Source organism: Ranitomeya imitator, chromosome 4 (assembly GCF_032444005.1).
Source record: "Ranitomeya imitator isolate aRanImi1 chromosome 4, aRanImi1.pri, whole genome shotgun sequence".
In the NCBI taxonomy this organism is placed as follows: Eukaryota; Metazoa; Chordata; class Amphibia; order Anura; family Dendrobatidae; genus Ranitomeya; species Ranitomeya imitator.
This window is the reverse complement of record NC_091285.1, coordinates 705899426-705918749: the sequence shown is the minus strand read 5'-3', so window position 1 is coordinate 705918749 and position 19324 is coordinate 705899426. Positions and strand designations below refer to the sequence as shown.

Sequence of the window (19324 nt, the reverse complement as noted above, 5' to 3'; positions counted from 1 at the left end):
ATGTCAGGAAACTAAAAAGAGAAAACTAGGTGGAAAATTTGTAAATAAGATTGAGGCTAAACAAAATATTCAAGCATTATGAACAAACACATGGAAACTTCAATGTTGGCAATTATACTTATATTTATTTCTGGATTTTGAAAAAAGTATTATATAAATATACACATATATATATTTATATCTATATCTATCTGTATATATATATATATATATATATATATATATAACAATAAATAAATGTATCTATATTCAGAGATTGTGAGTCCAAAGTTGTATATATGAGTGAAAATCTGGTCAGTAGGGTAACCATGAAGGGTAAATTGATAAAAATAAACTTAAAGAGATCTTAGTTTGAGATGGGCGAACCTGAAGAGTAAAGTTCAGAGTCTGTTACGAACACCTACTGTTCGGCCACGGGCACCAAATATGGACTTCATCAGGAAGTCAGTGTTACTGTTTGGGTTCAGCTGCCCGAAAACCAGGTGTTTGTCACCCTGGTATATGCACGACACCCTAACCTGAACTTTATGTAATTATTCGGCCAAACTCGAACATTCATGTGTCCTCCCATCTCTAATCCTAATAAAAAATCTTTTGATTTTCAAAGTGAGAAAATAAAAAAATAAAAAATGTGGAATTGGTTTGTTTGCACATTAGCAATATGATCACATTGGGCCAGTTCAGAATTTGATCAAATAAAGTCCTGTACAAAAGTCAATGAGTTTAGCAGCTGTTTGCTTGAGTTTGGCTCAAGCTGTCTACTAGGGTTGAGCGAAACGGGTCGGTAATATTCAGAAGTCGCCGACTTTTGGCAAGGTCGGGTTTCATGAAACCCGACCCGACCCCAGTGTGGGGTCGGCCATGAAGTCGGCGATCTTCTGAATCTGGAATCGGAATTCCGATACCGATTCCCGATATGTTTAAGATATCGGGAATTGGTATCGGAATTCAGATTTAAGTGTAAAATAAAGAATTAAAATAAAAAATATCTCTATACTTACACTCTGACGCGCCCTGGTACTAACCGGGAACCTTCCTCCTTCGAATCAGCGCTTCCAGGACCTTGCGGTGACGTCGCGGCTTGTGATTGGTTGAGCGACCGCCCATGTGACCGCTCGCGCGACCAATCAGAAGCCGTGACATCACCGAAAGTCCTTCAAGCGCTGTTTCTTAGGAAGGAAGGCTGTCGGAAAGAAGCAAGGCGCGTCCGAGGGTGAGTATATACCTAATAGGAATATACTCACCCTCGGACACGCCCTGCTTCTTTCCGACAGCCTTCCTTCCTAAGAATCAGCGCTTGAAGGACCTTCGGTGATGTCACGGCTTCTGATTAGTCGCGTGAGCGGTCACATGGGCAGTCGCACGACCAATCACAAGCCGCGACGTCACCGCGACGTCACCTCAAGGTCCTGGAAGCGCTGATTCGAAGGAGGAAGGTTCCCGGTTAGTACCAGGGCGCGTCAGAGGATAAGTATAGCGATATTTTTTATTTTAATTCTTTATTTTACACTAAAATATGGATCGCAGGGCCTGAAGGAGAGTTTCCTCTCCTTCAGACCCTGGGAACCATGGAAACCCAATGCACTGCATTTGGTTTCGGGTCTCGGCCGACCCCGACCCCGACTTTTTTATAGGATCGGCCGATTTCACTCGACCCGACATTTGAAAAAGTCGGGTTTCGTGAAACCCGACCCGATCCTATAAATGTAAAGGTCGCTCAACCCTACTGTCTACATCTGCAGAGCTGCTGAGTTCTGATATTGCATTCAGCACTACTGATGTGAGACTAGCACTGCAGACAACATCAGACACGGGGAGCAGTGGTGAAGACTTAGCGGTATTATTTTTTTATTCCTTAAACTTGTGTAAATGTTTATGTAGTGTAAGGTAGATGTGTTAATATACTCACCAATCACCATCTATCCCAGTTTACAGCGCTGTTGTGGTCCTCTTATTATTATTATTTTTATTTATTTATATAGCACCATTAATTCCTTGGTGCTGTACATGAGAAAGGGGTTACATACAGGGTTGTAGATATTTTTTACAGTAAACAGATTTACAGTGACAGACTGGTACAGAGGGGAGAGGACCCTGTTCTTGAGGACTTACATTCTATGGGATAGTAGGGAAGAGACAGAAGGTAGGGGCGAGGAGGCGGCTCTGGCGGTGGTGAGGTGGCAGCTCTGGCGGCAGCAGTGAGGCGGCGGCTCTGGCGGCGGCTCGGTTATTGTAGGCTGTAGGCTTTCCTGAAGAGATAGGTTTTCAGGTTCCGTCTGAAGGATCTGAGGGTGGTGGATAATCGGACGTGTTGAGGCATGGAATTCCAGAGGATGGGAGATATTCGGGAGAAATCTTGGAGGCGGTTGTGTGAGGAACGAATAAGTGTGGAGGAGAGTAGGAGGTCTTGGGAGGATCGGAGATTACGTGAGGGAAGATATTGGGAGATTAGTTCAGAGATATAGGGAGGGGACAGGTTGTGGATGGCTTTGTAGATCAGTGTTAGCAGTTTGAACTGGATTCGTTGGGGAATTGGGAGCTAGTGGAGGGATTTGCAGAGGAGAGAAGCAGGGGAGTAGCGAGGAGAGTGGTGGATTAGCCGGACAGCAGAGTTGAGGACAGACTGGAGTGGTGCAAGAGAGTTAGCGGGGAGGCCACACAGGAGGTTGTTGCAGTAATCGAGGCAGGAGATGATGAGAGCATTCACAAGAGTTTTGGTAGATTGTGGGCTGAGGAAGGAACGGATTCTGGCAATTTTTTTGAGTTGGAGGCGACAGGAGGTGGCAAGAGCTTGGACGTGAGGTGTGAAGGGCAGGGCAGAGTCGAGAGTTACCACGAGGCAGCGGATTTCAGGTGCGGGAGAGAATGTGATGCAGTTTACCATAATAGATAGATCGGGTAGGGGGGATACATGAGGTGGGGGAAAGATGATGAATTCGGTTTTGTCTACATTGAGTTTTAGGAAGCGAGAGGTGAAGAAGGAGGATATGGCTGATAGACACTTCAGGATTCTGGACAGCAGAGAGGTGACAACTGGGCCAGAGAGGTAGATCTGAGTGTCATCCGCATACAGGTGGTACTGGAAGCCATGGGACTTTATGAATTGTCCACAAGGGTGTAGATGGAAAAAAGTAGGGGCCCTAGGACAGAGCCTTGAGGGACTCCAACAGAGAGAGGGCGGGATGAGGATGGAGTGGGAACGCTAAATGTGCGGTTGGATAGGTATGAGGCAATCCAGGACAGGGAAAGGTCTTTGATGCCAAGGGAAGAAAGAATTTGTAGCAGTAGGCAGTGATTGACTGTCAAAAGCAGAGTACAGGTCAAGAAGGAGGAGGATGGAGAACTGTCTGTTAGCTTTGGCTTTGACTAAGTCATTAGTAATTTTTGGCAGGGCAGTTTCGGTGGAGTGGTGGGGGCCGAAGCCAGATTGGAGGTTGTCAAGGAGAGAGTTAGATGAGAGGTGGGAGGAAAGTTGAGCATGGACATGCTGCTCAAGGTGTTTTGAAGCAAACGGGAGCAGTGATATGGGGCGGTAGCTGGGCATAGCAGTTGGGTCAAGGTTAGTTTTTTTGAGGATGGGTGTGATGGTGGCTTGTTTGAAGGCAGAGGGGAAGGTACCAGAAGAGAGCGATAGGTTGAAGAGATGGGTTAGGGCTGGAATGAGCGTGTTAGTGAGGTTGGGGAGCAGGTGGGAAGGGATGGGGTCAAGTGCACAGGTTGTGAGGTGAGATTTGGAAAAGAGGCCAGTAAGCTCTCCTTCAGTGATGTTGGAGAGGGAGGTTATTAGGGAAGGGCAGAGGTCTGGTATATGGAGTGGTTGGGGTGGTGGACAAGTAAAGGTTTGCCTTATTTGGTCGATCTTGTTTTTGAAGTAGGTGGCAAAGTCCTCGGAGGAGATGAAGGGAGTTGGAGGTGGCAGTGGTGGGTGGAGGAGAGAGTTAAATGTGCTGAACAGTTGTTTTTGGGTTGTAGGATAGTGAAGATACAAGGTTAGTGAAATAGGTCTGTTTAGCAGAGGTGAGGGCTGATTTGAAGTCAAGTGTAGCTTGTTTGAAAGCAGTGAAGTCGTCTGGCAGGCGTGTTTTCTTCAAACGCCGCTCTGTGACCCTGGATGCTTGTCGAAGTTTTTGTGACATTGTTATGCCAGGGTTGCCTATTGGTTCGTCGCACTTTGCCATGCATGAGAAGGGCGACTGAGTCTATGGCTGATGTGAGGGTTGTGTTATAGAAAGTGGTGGCGCTGTCCGTGTCATGGAGTGAAGATATGAAGGACAGGGGTAGGAGAGAGTCTGAGAGTCTGTGAATGTCTAGGTTTGTGAGGATTCTGCGAGGATGTGGTAATGGCTGGACCTGGGGGGCAGGTGAGGAGGAAAAGGATGAGAAGGAGAGTAGGTGGTGGTCAGGTAGGGAGAAGGGAGAGGTTGTGAGATTAGATAAGGAAAAAAGGTGGGTGAAGATGAGGTCTAGTGTATGTCCATCTGTGTGGGTAGCTGTGGAGGACCACTGACAAAGTCCAAAGGATGAAGTAAGGGCCAGTAGTTTGGAGGCTGCTGGCTGGTGGGTGTCAGTAGGGATTTTAAAGTCGCCCATGATGATGGTGGGGAGGTCGGCAGAGAAGAATTGAAGGAGCCAGGTGGAGAATTTGTCGATGTGGGCAGTGGCTGAGCCAGGTGGTCGGTATATGACAGTCATTTGGAGATTGGAGGGAGCGTAAATACGGACAGAGTGAACCTCGAAAGAAGGGAGGATAAAGGAGGGTGGGGGTTGGATAGGTTTGAAGGAGCAGTTTTTAAAAAGGATACCCACTCCTCCACCTTATCTGTTGCCAGAGCGAGGAGTGTGGGTAAATTGAAGGCCACCGTAACTCAGTGCTGCCGGCAAGGCCGTGTCAGGGGGCGTCAGCCAGGTCTCAGTGAGGGCCAGGAAGGGAAGGTTGCAGGAAGTGAAGAGATCATGGACCATGTGGAGCTTGTTGCAGACAGAGTGGGCATTCCAAAGTGCCCCAGAGAAGGGAAGCAGGGTGATGGGGGTCAGTGGCACAGGTTTTAAGTGTGAGGGGTTGCAAAAGTTTCTCATAGTGTGAGAAGGATATAGCTTTTCCAATGTGCCGGCTGACGCTGTAGTTTATGAGTGAGCTTGAAGTGACTTTTACAATGTATGTCTATGGAGCAACAGAACAACTCCATTAAGTCTATGAGTATGTTGGAATGAGAGATTTTAGAGTGAATTTATCCTTAATTATATACTAAGCATGAGTGATCAATCCCAATATTAAATAATTGCCTTTCTTTAAAAATCATACAAAATTCGCAAATACCAAGTTTTAGCTGCAAAAGCTAATAATAATAATAGCAAACAGAAATATTTTTCCTTCAAAATAACTTGCAATGGTTACAAAATTGTTTATTTTCTTTTTACAGATAGAGAACTTTTTTGGATTGCTCAAACCAAGATGTTTCAAGATATCGTGAAGCAGAACACATGACCTAACGCGACGTGTTCATTAGCATGTGCTTCGTTAAGTGTCTAGTTACTGATTTCTTCATCAATGTATTTTTCTTTCTCACCATCTAATGAACATGTCATGTGTTAGGTTAAAGAATAGAGATGACTGGATTGGATTGCGAAGGATCAAGTTTGAAACTAATTTCCTAAAATTTGGTAATTTAAACATTTTGAGATTCGATTTGCTAAGCGAAAAAACTGAAAAAGGAAAAGAGTGGTATAACAATTTTGTGTTGCCGCATGGCCCTCATCATCATGCCACGCATTTATGAAATATTATGGATGGCCATATCTTGTACAGTGGTGGTCAGTACTTGGGACATGGCAGATCAGAAGTTTTCAGTGGAGCACAGTTTTTATGTGAGACTCATTTTCCATCATCAGAGTCACTGGATAAAGTTTTCTTTTTGTAAAGAGTAAATTATTATGGTCAGTGGGGTCCTCTCTCTTCTGTAGTGTATAAGCTCTTATGGTCAGTGGGGTCCTCTGTCTCCTGTAGAGTGTAAGCTCTTATGGTCAGTGGGGTCCTCTCTCTCCTGTAGAATGTAAGCTCTTATGGTCAGTGGGGTCCTCTCTCTCCTGTAGAGTGTAAGCTCTTATGGTCAGTGGGGTCCTCTCTCTCTCCTGTAGAGTGTAAGCTCTTATGGTCAGTGGGGTCCTCTCTCCTGTAGAGTGTAAGCTCTTATGGTCAGTGGGGTCCTCTCTCTCCTGTAGAGTGTAGGCTCTTATGGTCAGTGGGGTCCTCTCTCTCCTGTAGAGTGTAAGCTCTTATGGTCAGTGGGGTCCTCTCTCTTCTGTAGTGTATAAGCTCTTATGGTCAGTGGGGTCCTCTGTCTCCTGTAGAGTGTAAGCTCTTATGGTCAGTGGTGTCCTCTATCTACTGTAGAGTGTAAGCTCTTACGGTCAGTGAGGTCTTCTCTCTCTCCTGTAGAGTGTAAGCTCTTATGATCAGTGGGGTCCTCTCTCTTCTGTAGAGTGTAAGCTCTTATGGTCAGTGGGGTCCTCTCTCTTCTGTAGAGTGTAAGCTCTTATGGTCAGTGAGGTCCTCTCTCTCCTGTAGAGTGTAAGCTCTTATGGTCAGTGGGGTCCTCTCTCTCCTGTAGAGTGTAAGCTCTTATAGTCAGTGAGGTCCTCTCTCTCCTGTAGAGTGTAAGCTCTTATGGTCAGTGGGGTCCTCTCTCTCCTGTAGAGTGTAAGCTCTTATGGTCAGTGGGGTCCTCTCTCCTGTAGAGTGTAAGCTCTTATGGTCAGCGGTCTCCTCTCTCTCCTGTAGAGTGTAAGATCTTATGGTCAGTGGGGTCCTCTCTCTTCTGTAGAGTGTAAGCTCTTATGGTCAGCGGTCTCCTCTCTCTCCTGTAGAGTGTAAGATCTTATGGTCAGTGGGGTCCTCTCTCTCCTGTAGAGTGTAAGCTCTTATTATCAGTGGAGTCCTGTCTCTCTCTTTCCTGTAGAATGTAAGTTCTTATGGTCAGTGGGGTCCTCTCTCCTGTAGAGTGTAAGCTCTTATGGTCAGTGGGGTCCTCTCTCCTGTAGAGTGTAAGCTCTTATGGTCAGTGGAGTCCTCTCTCTCCTGTAGAGTGTAAGCTCTTATGGTCAGTGGGGTCCTCTCTCTCCTGTAGAGTGTAAGCTCTTATGATCAGTGAGGTCCTCTCTCCTGTAGAGTGTAAGCTCTTATAGTCAGTGAGGTCCTCTCTCTCCTGTAGAGTGTAAGCTCTTATGATCAGTGGGGTCCTCTCTCTCCTGTAGAGTGTAAGCTCTTATGATCAGTGAGGTCCTCTCTCTCCTGTAGAGTGTAACCTCTTATGGTCAGTGGGGTCCTCTCTCTCTCCTGTAGAGTGTAAGCTCTTATGGTCAGTGGGGTCCTCTCTCTCCTGTAGAGTGTAAGCTCTTATGATCAGTGAGGTCCTCTCTCTCCTGTAGAGTGTAACCTCTTATGGTCAGTGGGGTCCTCTCTCTCCTGTAGAGTGTAAGCTCTTATGGTCAGTGGGGTCCTCTCTTTCCTGTAGAGTGTAAGCTCTTATGGTCAGTGGGGTCCTCTCTCTCTCCTGTAGAGTGTAAGCTCTTATTATCAGTGGAGTCCTGTCTCTCTCTCTCCTGTAGAGTGTAAGCTCTTATGGTCAGTGGGGTCCGCTCTCTCCTGTAGAGTGTATGCTCTTATGATCAGTGGGGTCTCTCTCTCTCCTGTAGAGTGTAAGCTCTTATGGTCAGTGGGGTCCTCTCTCTCCTGTAGAGTGTAAGCTCTTATGGTCAGTGGGGTCCTCTCTCTCCTGTAGAGTGTAACCTCTTATGATCAGTGGGGTCCTCTCTCTCCTGTAGAGTGTAAGCTCTTATAGTCAATGAGGTCCTATCTCTCCTGTAGAGTGTAAGCTCTTATGGTCAGTGAGGTCCTCTCTCTCCTGTAGAGTGTACGCTCTTATGGTCAGTGGGGTCTTCTCTCTCCTGTAGATTGTAACCTCTTATGATCAGTGGGGTCCTCTCTCTCCTGTAGAGTGTAAGCTCTTATGGTCAGTGGGGTCCTCTCTCTCCTGTAGAGTGTAAGCTCTTATGGTCAGTGGGGTCCTCTCTCTCCTGTAGAGTGTACGCTCTTATGGTCAGTGGGGTCTTCTCTCTCCTGTAGATTGTAACCTCTTATGATCAGTGGGGTCCTCTCTCTCCTGTAGAGTGTAAGCTCTTATAGTCAATGAGGTCCTATCTCTCCTGTAGAGTGTAAGCTCTTATGGTCAGTGAGGTCCTCTCTCTCCTGTAGAGTGTAAGCTCTTATGGTCAGTGGGGTCCTCTCTCTTCTGTAGAGTGTAAGCTCTTATGGTCAGTGGGGTCCTCTCTCCTGTAGAGTGTAAGCTCTTATGGTCAGTGGGGTCCTCTCTCTCCTGTAGAGTGTAAGCTCTTATGGTCAGTGGGGTCCTCTCTCTCCTGTAGAGTGTAAGCTCTTATGATCAGTGGGGTCCTCTCTCTCCTGTAGAGTGTAAGCTCTTATAGTCAATGAGGTCCTCTCTCTCCTGTAGAGTGTAAGCTCTTATGGTCAGTGGGGCCCTCTCTCTCCTGTAGAGTGTAAGCTCTTATGGTCAGTGGGGTCCTCTCTCTCTCCTGTAGAGTGTAAGCTCTTATTATCAGTGGAGTCCTGTCTCTCTCTTTCCTGTAGAATGTAAGTTCTTATGGTCAGCAAGGTCCTCTCTGCCACTCTTTGAAAGAGTGTAATCTCTTATGCTCATCACAATTCTCTCCTGTAGAGAGTAAGATTTTATGGTTAGAAGTGTTCCCTTTCTCTCTCTTTCTGGTTAGCCAATAAAGGTATCACTCCTAGAATACTTCTGTCATCATTGGGCAGAAAAGTATTCATATCGATTTTTCTGGCTAACACGGTACCACAATACAATTTGTTATTGTACATCATCTCTCTCTCTTTTATAAAGTGTAAGTTCTGATTTTTAACATGGTCCTTTCTTTCTCTCTCTTCTCGCCAATGTGTATTTTCTGACCATTTACAGGATTTCCAATATTGAGATTCACGCAAATGTATTAATTGCAAATAAACTTTTGGGGGAAAACTGGGCACAATTGGTGACTTTGAATTAAAAAAAAAGGCACTCACCTTTATTATACATTTTTCAATCTGTATACATGTACATTAAATATGAAAACTTATATCTTAAATATGCAAATTATATCTAGGATATAATTTTTACTATCAAGAAAGATGTTTCTTCAAAGTTTTATTGACCATTATCAGAACCTAACTTATGGCCACAAAAATGCAATATTAGTTTTTTTTTTACATGGTAGATCATAAAAACTAAGTAGATCTTTGATATTTATAGCATTAAGTATTCTCAACACCTTGTCTTCAAGAAGGGATGCCAAGTAATATCACCTCCATCATCCTTCTGGGATTTCCAAATGTTCATTGCCCAAAATTTATATTTTTTCCTCTACTTATTATTGTGTATTTTGGGACCATTTTTGGAAACCTTCTCATCATATCTTTGTTTTCAGTCAGTAAAGCCCTCCGGTCTCCCATGTACTTCTTCATCACACATCTGTCATTGTGTGACCTCCTGGTGATTACAGATGTAGTCCCCACTCTTCTTCACACCATATTAGATGGAGAAGTTGCTGTGTCTTTTAACTCCTGCGTATTCCAGTTGTGTTTCTTTGTTACTTTAGAGTCCTCGGAATGTCTTCTACTGTCGGTGATGTCTTATGATCGTTATCTGGCCATCTGTAATCCCCTCCGATATAACTCTATAATGAATCACAGGTTTTGTGAAAGGTTGGTAAATATAACTTGGTTAATTGGTTTTATCATGGCACTGACAGACGTCATTTCTATTCCTAATTTGTATTTCTGTGGACCACACGTTATCGACCATTTCTACTGTGACCTAGAGCCCATACTGCAGCTCTCCTGCTCTGATACATCCAGAATTCATAACCAGGTTCTTATATTAGGATTTTTTGTTGTTGTAGGACCTTTTGCAATAATTTTGATGTCCTATGTGTGCATTGCTATCACCATTCTGAAGATCCCATCCCACAGCGGTAGACATAAAGCCTTCTCCACCTGCAGCTCCCACCTCATTGTGGTTTCCTTATTCTATGGGACATTAATCACTGTTTACATGTTTCCAACAAAAGGAAAATTCATGACCATGAGCAAGGCCTTATCTCTAATTTATACCGTGCTGACTCCACTGCTTAATCCTATTATATACACCCTTAGGAACAAAGACTTTAAAAAAGTTTTTCATAAACTCAAACTTGCTTTCTAATTTGGTCATGATAGATACTGGATACTTTTTAAAATTGTTATAAACACTATGGTTAATTAAATAATTTTATTAACCCCTTTGCCCTGTAGCAAATTTCTGTCTTTGCATTTCCGTCTTTTTCATCCCCTTCTTCTGTGAGTCATAACTCATATGAGTGTTTGTTTTTTGAGGGCTGAGCTGTACTTTTTGGTGACACCATTAATTTTACCACACAGTGTACTCAAAAATGGGTGAAAAAAATCCAAGTCTGGTGAAATTGTGAAAAAAAGAAACACAATTCAGACATTGTTTTTTTGGGAATTGTTTTTATGGTGAACATTTTGTGGTAAAAATGACCATGTAATATGATTCTCCTTATCAATATGACTATGACAATATCAAGCATGTCCAGCTATTCTTTTATATTTTGGTGTTTTTTAGAGCTGTGAAACCATTTTACAAGACCCGTAACATTTTTATTTTTCTTCCACGAAGCTGTGGAATGGCTTATTTTTTTGAGGGTGAGACAACATTTTTATTAGTACCTGTGATGACAACATTTTATCTTAAAGGGTACTTGTCACCTCCTCCCGGCATTTTTAACTAAAAGAGCCTTCTTGTGCAGCACTAATGCTGCATTCTGTCAAGGTGGCTCTTTTACTTGGGGTCCCTGCTAATGCTGAACTATTTGTTTTTAGAATTTACCTTTCATATCTGTAGTTTGTCAGGGGGCATGTCTTTTCCCCCCTGACACAAACGCCTCCCAGCCATCAGTCAGGGCCCCGTGCACCGGGCGCAGCCTCCACCTCCTTCATTAACATCCCTGGCGCTTGCGCTGTAAGTTCCCATCATGTGATGGGAGTCGAAGGGCAGCGCAAACTGCTGCATGCCCGAAAAAAAACTTACAGCGCAGGCGTCGGGGATGCTCAAGAAGGAAGTGGAGGCGGCGCCCGGCGCACGGGGGCCCTGACTGATGGCTGGGAGGCGTTTGTGTCAGGAAGGAAAATACATGCCCTTCTTTGCCTCTCACTAGAGTTGAGCGACTTTTACTTTTTTCAGATCGAGTCGGGTTTCGCAAAACCCGACTTTGTCAAAAGTCGGGTCAAGTGAAATTGGCTGATTATTTCAAAAAGTCGGGGGCCGACCGAAACACGAAACCCAATGCAAGTCAATGGGGCATCAAAGTCGGCAGTGAGTGGAGGACAGGAAAACACCTACAGTGCCCATTTTGATGCCAAAAAACATCAATTCTTGTTTCTTAAGCTTGTCAATCTTAATTTACTTTATAATAATAGTTACGCATTGAAAACAGGGGTCACTTGGTTAAAGTTGTGGGGGGGTAGGGCTGGCTCAAAATTTTCGTGGGCCCAAGAAACGCGGAATACGTCACGGCAGTGGAGCAGGGAGAGGTAAGTATTTCAACTTTGCAAGTGCTGTGATCCAGAGCAAGCAGGGGGGTCCCACTCGTTGGCACTGGCACTGGCACAGGGCCCCTCAAAGTACGGTGGTATGTTTTATGGTAGGTGGCGACTCCCACTGCCAGAGACACTTTTGCGTACTATGAGGGGCCCTGTGCCAGTGACGTCGCCAACGAGTAAACCGCCCACCTGATGAAGCAACCTGCACTTTCATCTGCACCTTCCTCTTTGTCCCCATGTAAGGTGGTGTAGTATGCGGGAAGGGGAACCTGACTTTCAGCCGGGTCAGATTCAGGCTGTGTAGAGTGCAAAGGGAATGTAGTGGTCTGGGTCAATGTACCAGCAGACTCATTTAGCAGTGGCTGGGCAATGGGCAGGATGAGGAGGAAACACAGATATAGGCTTAAAGAATAAAGTAGGCTAAATGCAGTTCAAAATTGGTAGGCAGGCGGCATAGCTTTGTTCAGTAGAGGACAACTCTAATGAGTGGCAGACACAGTTAGCAGGCCTAAATAAAAAAGTAGGCTCAATGCAGTTCAAAATTGGTAACAGGACTGAACAGGCAGCATAGCTTTGTTCAGTGTAGGACAACTGTAATGAGTGGCGCAGACACAGTTAGTAGGCCCAAATAAAAAAGTAGGCTAAATGCAGATCAAACTTGGTAACAGGACTAAACAGGCGGCATTGCTTTGTTCAGTGGAGGACAACTATAATGAGTGGCGCAGACACAGATAGTAGCCCCCCCAAAAAATTGGGCTAAATGTCTGCCAAATAATTGTTCATAAATAAACAGGCGGCATAGCTAGGTACAGGGGTGGGCTCCTCTGCTGAGTAGCAGACAGTGGTAGTAGGCGCACAGTATTAACTGGTCTAAATGGAGGCCAGGGCCCCTGTATATTTTAATTATCATCTATCATTTCAACAAATTTGTATTGGGAGTACCATTGAAGCATTTAACAGCACAGACTACACAGTGGTGGAGCAGGGAGAGGTAAGTATTGCAAGTGGTAGAGCACTGTTCGAGCTGGGGGGAACACTCTCTCGTGGGCGGTGGTACTGGCACAGGCCCCTCATATTACGACGGTGTGTCTGACATTAGTTGTGCACCACCACCGTCAGAGACACTTCATTGTACTCTGAGGGACCCTGTGCCAGTGCCGTTGCCCAAGAGTGGGCCCACCCACCTGTACAGTCAAACGGCGCTCGAACGGGTGCTTGCACCAGGTGGTGACCATGGCCCTGTGGGGGGAGTCAGCCCATTTAGGGAGGTATAAATATGGCCAATGGTGGACATTCAGCAGCTGCAAATGGAGGAATTGGAGAAGGCAGTAAGAGGAGGCCAAAAGCAAGATATTTTTCAGGCAAGCTACGTGTCAGCAGGGGAAGGTGGGGCAAAATATTTGGAAATCCATGATTGGTTCATTTTAATGAAGGTTAGATCATCAACATTCTGGGTAGCCAGACATGACCTTTTTTCGGTCAGTATTGAACCAGCAGCATTGAAGACTCTTTCTGATAGCACACTAGAAGCAGGGCAAGCGTGCTCCTGTGTTATGATCTGGTGGCCTTGGAGCAGCATGAGACGTACTCTGGAGAAGGTGGTCCCTGTACTGACCGCAAACCCTGAACCTAGCAGCGCAACTAAAAGCAGCCGTGGGGGGTAACTAACACTCCCTAGACCCCTCGGCACAGCCTAAGATCTAACTACCCCTAAAGACAGAAACAGGAAACCTATCTTGCCTCAGAGAAAATCCCCAAAGGATAGATAGCCCCCCACAAATATTGACTGTGAGAGGAGAGGGAAATAACATACGCAGATATGAAATCAGATTTTAGCATAGGAGGCCATACTAGCTAAAAAGAAAGGATAGAACAGAGTACTATGCGGTCAGTATAAAAACACTAGAAAATATCCACCGCAGTAAATACGGATCACCACATCTGACTAAAGACATGGGGGGTATATCTGCATCTCCAGAGAAATAGCTAGGCTGCAAAAAATCCTTCACAGACCAAGCTGGACAAGACAAAAACATGAAAATGCACAGAACTATAAGGTCCACTGCAGGTGGACAGCAAAAACAAAGCCAGGACTTATCTTTGTAGAAAAACACAGCAAACTGGAAAGACCAGCAGAGAAGTGAATCCTTCAAGAACAATGGACAACTGGCACTGACTAAAGGATCCTGCAAAGCTACATACCCCAGTCAGTCCTGAAATTAGTAGATATAGATATACATGTCCACTCCTGCAATCCAGGCACAACTGCATTACCCTCTACAACCACCGGAGGGAGCCCAAAAGCTGAATTCACAACAGTACCCCCCCCCTTGAGGAGGGGTCACCGAACCCTCACCAGACCCCCAGGCCGATCAGGATGAGCCCGTTGAAAGGCACGAACCAAATCAACGGCATTGACATCAGAGGCAGAAACCCAAGAATTATCCTCCTGGCCATAACCCTTCCACTTGACAAGGTACTGAAGCTTCCGCCTCAAAAAACGAGAATCCAAAATCTTCTCAACAACATATTCCAACTCCCCATCGACCAATACAGGGGCCGGAGGATCAACAGAGGGAACAACGGGCTCCACATATTTCCGCAACAAAGATTTATGGAAGGCATTATGAATAGCAAATGAGGCCGGAAGCGCCAGGCGAAAGGACACCGGATTAATCATCTCAGAAATCCTATAAGGACCAATAAATCGAGGCTTAAACTTAGGGGAAGAAACCTTCATAGGAACATGACGGGAAGACAACCAGACCAGATCCCCAACCCGAAGCCGGGAACCAACACACCGACGACGGTTAGCAAAACGTTGAGCCTCCTCCTGAGACAACACCAAATTGTCCACCACATAAGCCCAAATCTGCTGCAACCTGTCGACCACAGAATCCACACCAGGAAGGTCAGAAGGCTCAACCTGCCCAGAAGAAAAACGAGGATGAAAACCAAAATTACAAAAAAAAGGCGAAACCAAAGTAGCCGAACTGGCCCGATTATTAAGGGCAAACTCGGCCAATGGCAAAAAAGCCACCCAATCATCCTGATCAGCAGACACAAAGCATCTTAAATAGGTCTCCAAGGTCTGATTAGTTCGCTTAGTCTGGCCATTTGTCTGAGGATGAAATGCAGAAGAAAAAGACAAATCAATGCCCAGCTTGGCCTAAAAGGCCCTCCAAAACCTAGAAACAAACTGGGAACCTCTGTCGGACACAATATTCTCCGGAATACCATGCAAAAGCACCACATGCTGAAAAAACAACAGAACCAAATCAGAAGAAGAAGGCAATTTAGGCAAAGGCACCAAATGAACCATCTTAGAAAATCGGTCACAGACAACCCAGATAACCGACATTCTTTGGGAAACAGGACGATCGGAAATAAAATCCATAGAAATATGTGTCCAGGGCCTCTCGGGGACCGGTAATGGCAAAAGCAACCCACTAGCGTGGGAACAGCAAGGCTTGGCCCGCGCACAAGTCCCACAGGACTGCACAAAAGAACGCACATCCCGCGACAAAGAAGGCCACCAAAAGGACCTACTAACCAAATCTCTGGTACCAAAAATCCCAGGATGGCCAGCCAACACAGAACCTCAGAAATCACTTTAGTAGTCCATCTATCAGGAACAAACAGTTTCCCCAAAGGACAGCGGTCAGGCTTATCAGCCTGAAATTCCTGAAGAACCCATCGCAAATCAGGGGAGATGGCAGAAAGAATCACCCCTTCCTTCAAAATGCCGACCGGCTCAAGAACCCCAGGGGAATCAGGAAAAAAACTCCTAGAGAGGGCATCCGCCTTAACATTCTTAGTACCAGGAATGTACGAGACCACAAAATCAAAATGGGAGAAAAACAGGGACCATCGAGCCTGTCTAGGATTCAGCCGTTTGGCAGACTCGAGGTAAATCAGATTCTTATGATCGGTCAGGATCACAATACGGTGCTTGGCCCCCTCAAGCCAATGTCGCCACTCCTCAAATGCCCACTTCATAGCCAACAACTCCCGATTGCCGACATCATAATTGCGTTCCGCAGGCAAAAACTTCCGAGAAAAGAAGGCACACGGTTTCATCAAGAATTCCTCTGAGACAAAACGGCCCCTGCCCCAATCTCAGACGCGTCAACCTCAACCTGAAATGGAAGAGAAACATCTGGCTGACGCAACACAGGGGCAGGAGTAAATCGGCGTTTAAGCTCCTGAAAGGCAGAAACAGCCGCGGAGGACCAATTCATCACATCAGTGCCTTTCTTGGTCAAATCGGTTAGAGGTTTAACCACACTGGAAAAGTTGGCAATGAAACGACGATAAAAATTAGCAAAGCCCAAGAATTTCTGAAGGCTCTTCACAGATGTGGGCTGAATCCAATCATGAATGGCCTGAACCTTAACCGGATCCATTTCTATAGATGAGGGAGAAAAAATGAAACCCAAAAAAGAAACCTTCTGCACTCCAAAGAGACACTTTGACCCCTTCACAAACAAGCATTATTACGGAGGATCTGAAATACCATCCTGACCTGTTTCACATGAGACTCCCAATCATTGGAAAAAATCAAAATATCATCCAAATATACAACCATGAATTTATCAAGATAACTCCAAAAGATATCGTGCATGAAGGATTGGAACACAGATGGGGCATTAGAGAGTCCAAATGGCATCACAAGGTATTCAAAATGGCCTTCAGGCGTATTAAATGCAGTTTTCCATTCGTCACCCTGCTTGATACGAATAAGATTATATGCCCCTCGAAGGTCAATCTTAGTAAACCAGCTAGACCCCTTAATCCTAGCAAACAAATCAGTAAGCAAAGGCAAGGGGTATTGAAATTTAACCGTGATCTTATTCAAGAGGCGATAATCAATACAGGGTCTCAAGGATCCATCCTTCTTGGCAACAAAAAAGAACCCCGCTCCCAACGGTGAAGAAGATGGCCGAATATGCCCTTTCTCAAAAGACTCCTTAACCCCTTTCTGACATCGGATGTACTATCCCGTTGAGGTCGGGTGGGCCCCCATGACCACGGACGGGATAGTACGTCCAGCGCGATTGGCGGCGCTCACGGGGGGAGCGCGGCCAATCACGGCCAGGTGTCAGCTGCCTATCGCAGCTGACATCCGGCACTATGTGCCAGGAGCGGTCACGGACCGCCCCCGGCACATTAACCCCTGGCACACCGCGATCAAAGATGATCGCGATGTGCCGGCGGTGCAGGGAAGCATCGCGCAGGGAGGGGGCTCCCTGTGGGCTTCCCTGAGCCCCCCGCAGCAACGCGATGTGATCGCCTTGCTGCGAGGGTCTTACCTCCCTCCCTGCTTGCTCCAAGCCCGGATCCAAGATGGCCGCAGATCCGGTTCCTGCAGGGAGGGAGGTGGCTTCACAGAGCCTGCTCAGAGCAGGCACTGTGAAGCAGCCTGCACTGCTATCAGATTGGTGATCTGACAGAGTGCTGTACAAACTGTCAGATCATCGATCTGTGATGTCCCCCCCGGGACAAAGTAAAAAAGTAAAAAAAAATTTTTCCAAATGTGTAAAAAAAAATAAAAAAAAAATATTCCTAAATAATGAAAAAAAAAAATATTATTCCCATAAATACATTTCTTTATCTAAATAAATAAAAAAAACAATGAAAGTACATATATTTAGTATCGCCGCGTCCGTAACGGCCTGACCTATAAAACTGGCCCACTAGTTAACCCCTTCAGTAAACACCGTAAGAAAAAAAAAAAAAACGAGGCAAAAAACTACGCTTTATTATCATACCACCGAACAAAAAGTGGAATAACACGCGATCAAAAGGACAGATATAAATAACCATGGTACCGCTGAAAGCATCATCTTGTCCCGCAAAAAACAAGCTGCCATAAAGCATCATCAGCAAAAAAATAAAAAAGTTATAGTCCTGAGAATAAAGCGATGCCAAAATAATTATTTTTTCTATAAAATAGTTTTTATCGTATAAAAGCACCAAAACATAAAAAAATGATATAAATGAGGTGTCGCTGTAATCATACTGACCTGAAGAATAAAACTGCTATATCAATTTTACCAAATGCAGAACGGTATAAACGCCTCCGCCCAAAAGAAATTCATGAATAGCTGGTTTTTGGTCATTCTGTCTCACAAAAATCGGAATAAAAAGCGATAAAAAAATGTCACATGCCCGAAAATGTTACCAATAAAAATGTCATCTCGTCCCGCAAAAAACAAGACCTCACATGACTCTTTGGACCAAAATATGGAAAAATTATAGCTCTCAAAATGTGGTAACGCAAAAAATATTTTTTGCAATAAAAAGCGTCTTTCAGTGTGTGACGGCTGCCAATCATAAAAATCTGCTAAAAAACCCACTATAAAAGTAAATCAAACCCCCCTTCATCACCCCCTTAGATAGGGAAAAATTAAAAAAATGTATTTATTTCCATTTTCCCATTAGGGCTAGGGTTAGGGCTAGGGTTAGGGTTAGGGCTAGGGTTAGGGCTAGGGTTAGGGTTAGGGCTAGGGTTAGGGCTAGGGTTAGGGCTAAGATTAGGGTTAGGGCAAGGGTTAGGGTTAGGGCTAGGGTTAGGGTTAGGGCTAGGGCTAGGGTTAGGGTTAGGGCTAGGGTTAGGGTTAGGGCTAGGGTTAGGGCTAGGGTTAGGGTTAGGGTTAGGGCTAGGGTTAGGGCTAGGGTTAGGGTTAGGGCTAGGGTTAGGGCTAGGGTTAGGGTTAGGGCTAGGGTTAGGGTTGGGGTTAGGGCTAGAGTTAGGGTTAGGGCAAGGGTTAGGGTTAAGGCTAGGGTTAGGGTTAGGGTTAGGGCTAGGGCTAGGGTTAGGGTTAGGGCTAGGGTTAGGGCTAGGGTTAGGGCTAGGGTTAGGGCTAGGGTTAGGGTTAGGGCTAGGGTTAGGGCTAGGGCTAGGGTTAGGGCTAGGGTTAGGGCTAGGGTTAGGGCTAGGGTTAGGGCTAGGGCTACAGTTTGCATTGGGGCTAAAGTTAGGGTTAGGGTTTAGATTACATTTACAGTTGGGAATAGGGTTGGGATTAGGGTTAGGGGTGTATCAGGGTTAGAGGTGTGGTTAGGGTTATCTTTGGAATTAGGGTTAGGGGAGTGTTTGGATTAGGGTTTCAGTTATAATTGGGGGGTTTCCACTGTTCAGGCACATCAGGGGCTCTCCAAAAACAACATGGCGTCCGATCTCAATTCCAGCCAATTCTGCGTTGAAAAAGTAAAACAGTGCTTCTTCCCTTCCGAGCTCTCCCGTGTGCCCAAACAGGGGTTTACCCCAATATATGGGGTATCAGCGTACTCAGGACAAATAGGACAACAACTGTTGGGGTCCAATTTCTCCTGTTACCTTTGGGAAAATACAAAACTGGGGGCTAAAAAATACTTTTTGGGGGAAAGATTTTTTTCCCTTAACCCCTTCATGACCCAGCCTATTTTGACCTTAAAGACCTTGCCGTTTTTTGCAATTCTGACCAGTGTCCCTTTATGAGGTAATAACTCAGGAACGCTTCAACGGATCCTAGCGGTTCTGAGAATGTTTTTTCATGACATATTGGGCTTCATGTTAGTGGTAAATTTAGGTCAATAAATTCTGCGTTTATTTGTGATAAAAACGGAAATTTGGCGAAATTTTTGAAAATTTCGCAATTTTCACATTTTGAA

General features: G+C 45.3%; 1 protein-coding gene across 1 annotated transcript in view; it reads left to right on the top strand.

Moving 5' to 3' along the window:
* LOC138674828 (olfactory receptor 10C1-like) overlaps positions 1-10271 on the top strand; it is a 38740-nt gene extending 28469 nt beyond the window's left edge. The window contains exon 4 of the mRNA XM_069762644.1: positions 9328-10271. Coding sequence (XP_069618745.1) covers positions 9328-10271 — 944 coding nt within the window. The remainder of the gene's footprint in view (positions 1-9327) is intronic.
* The last annotated feature ends 9053 nt before the right edge of the window (positions 10272-19324 follow it).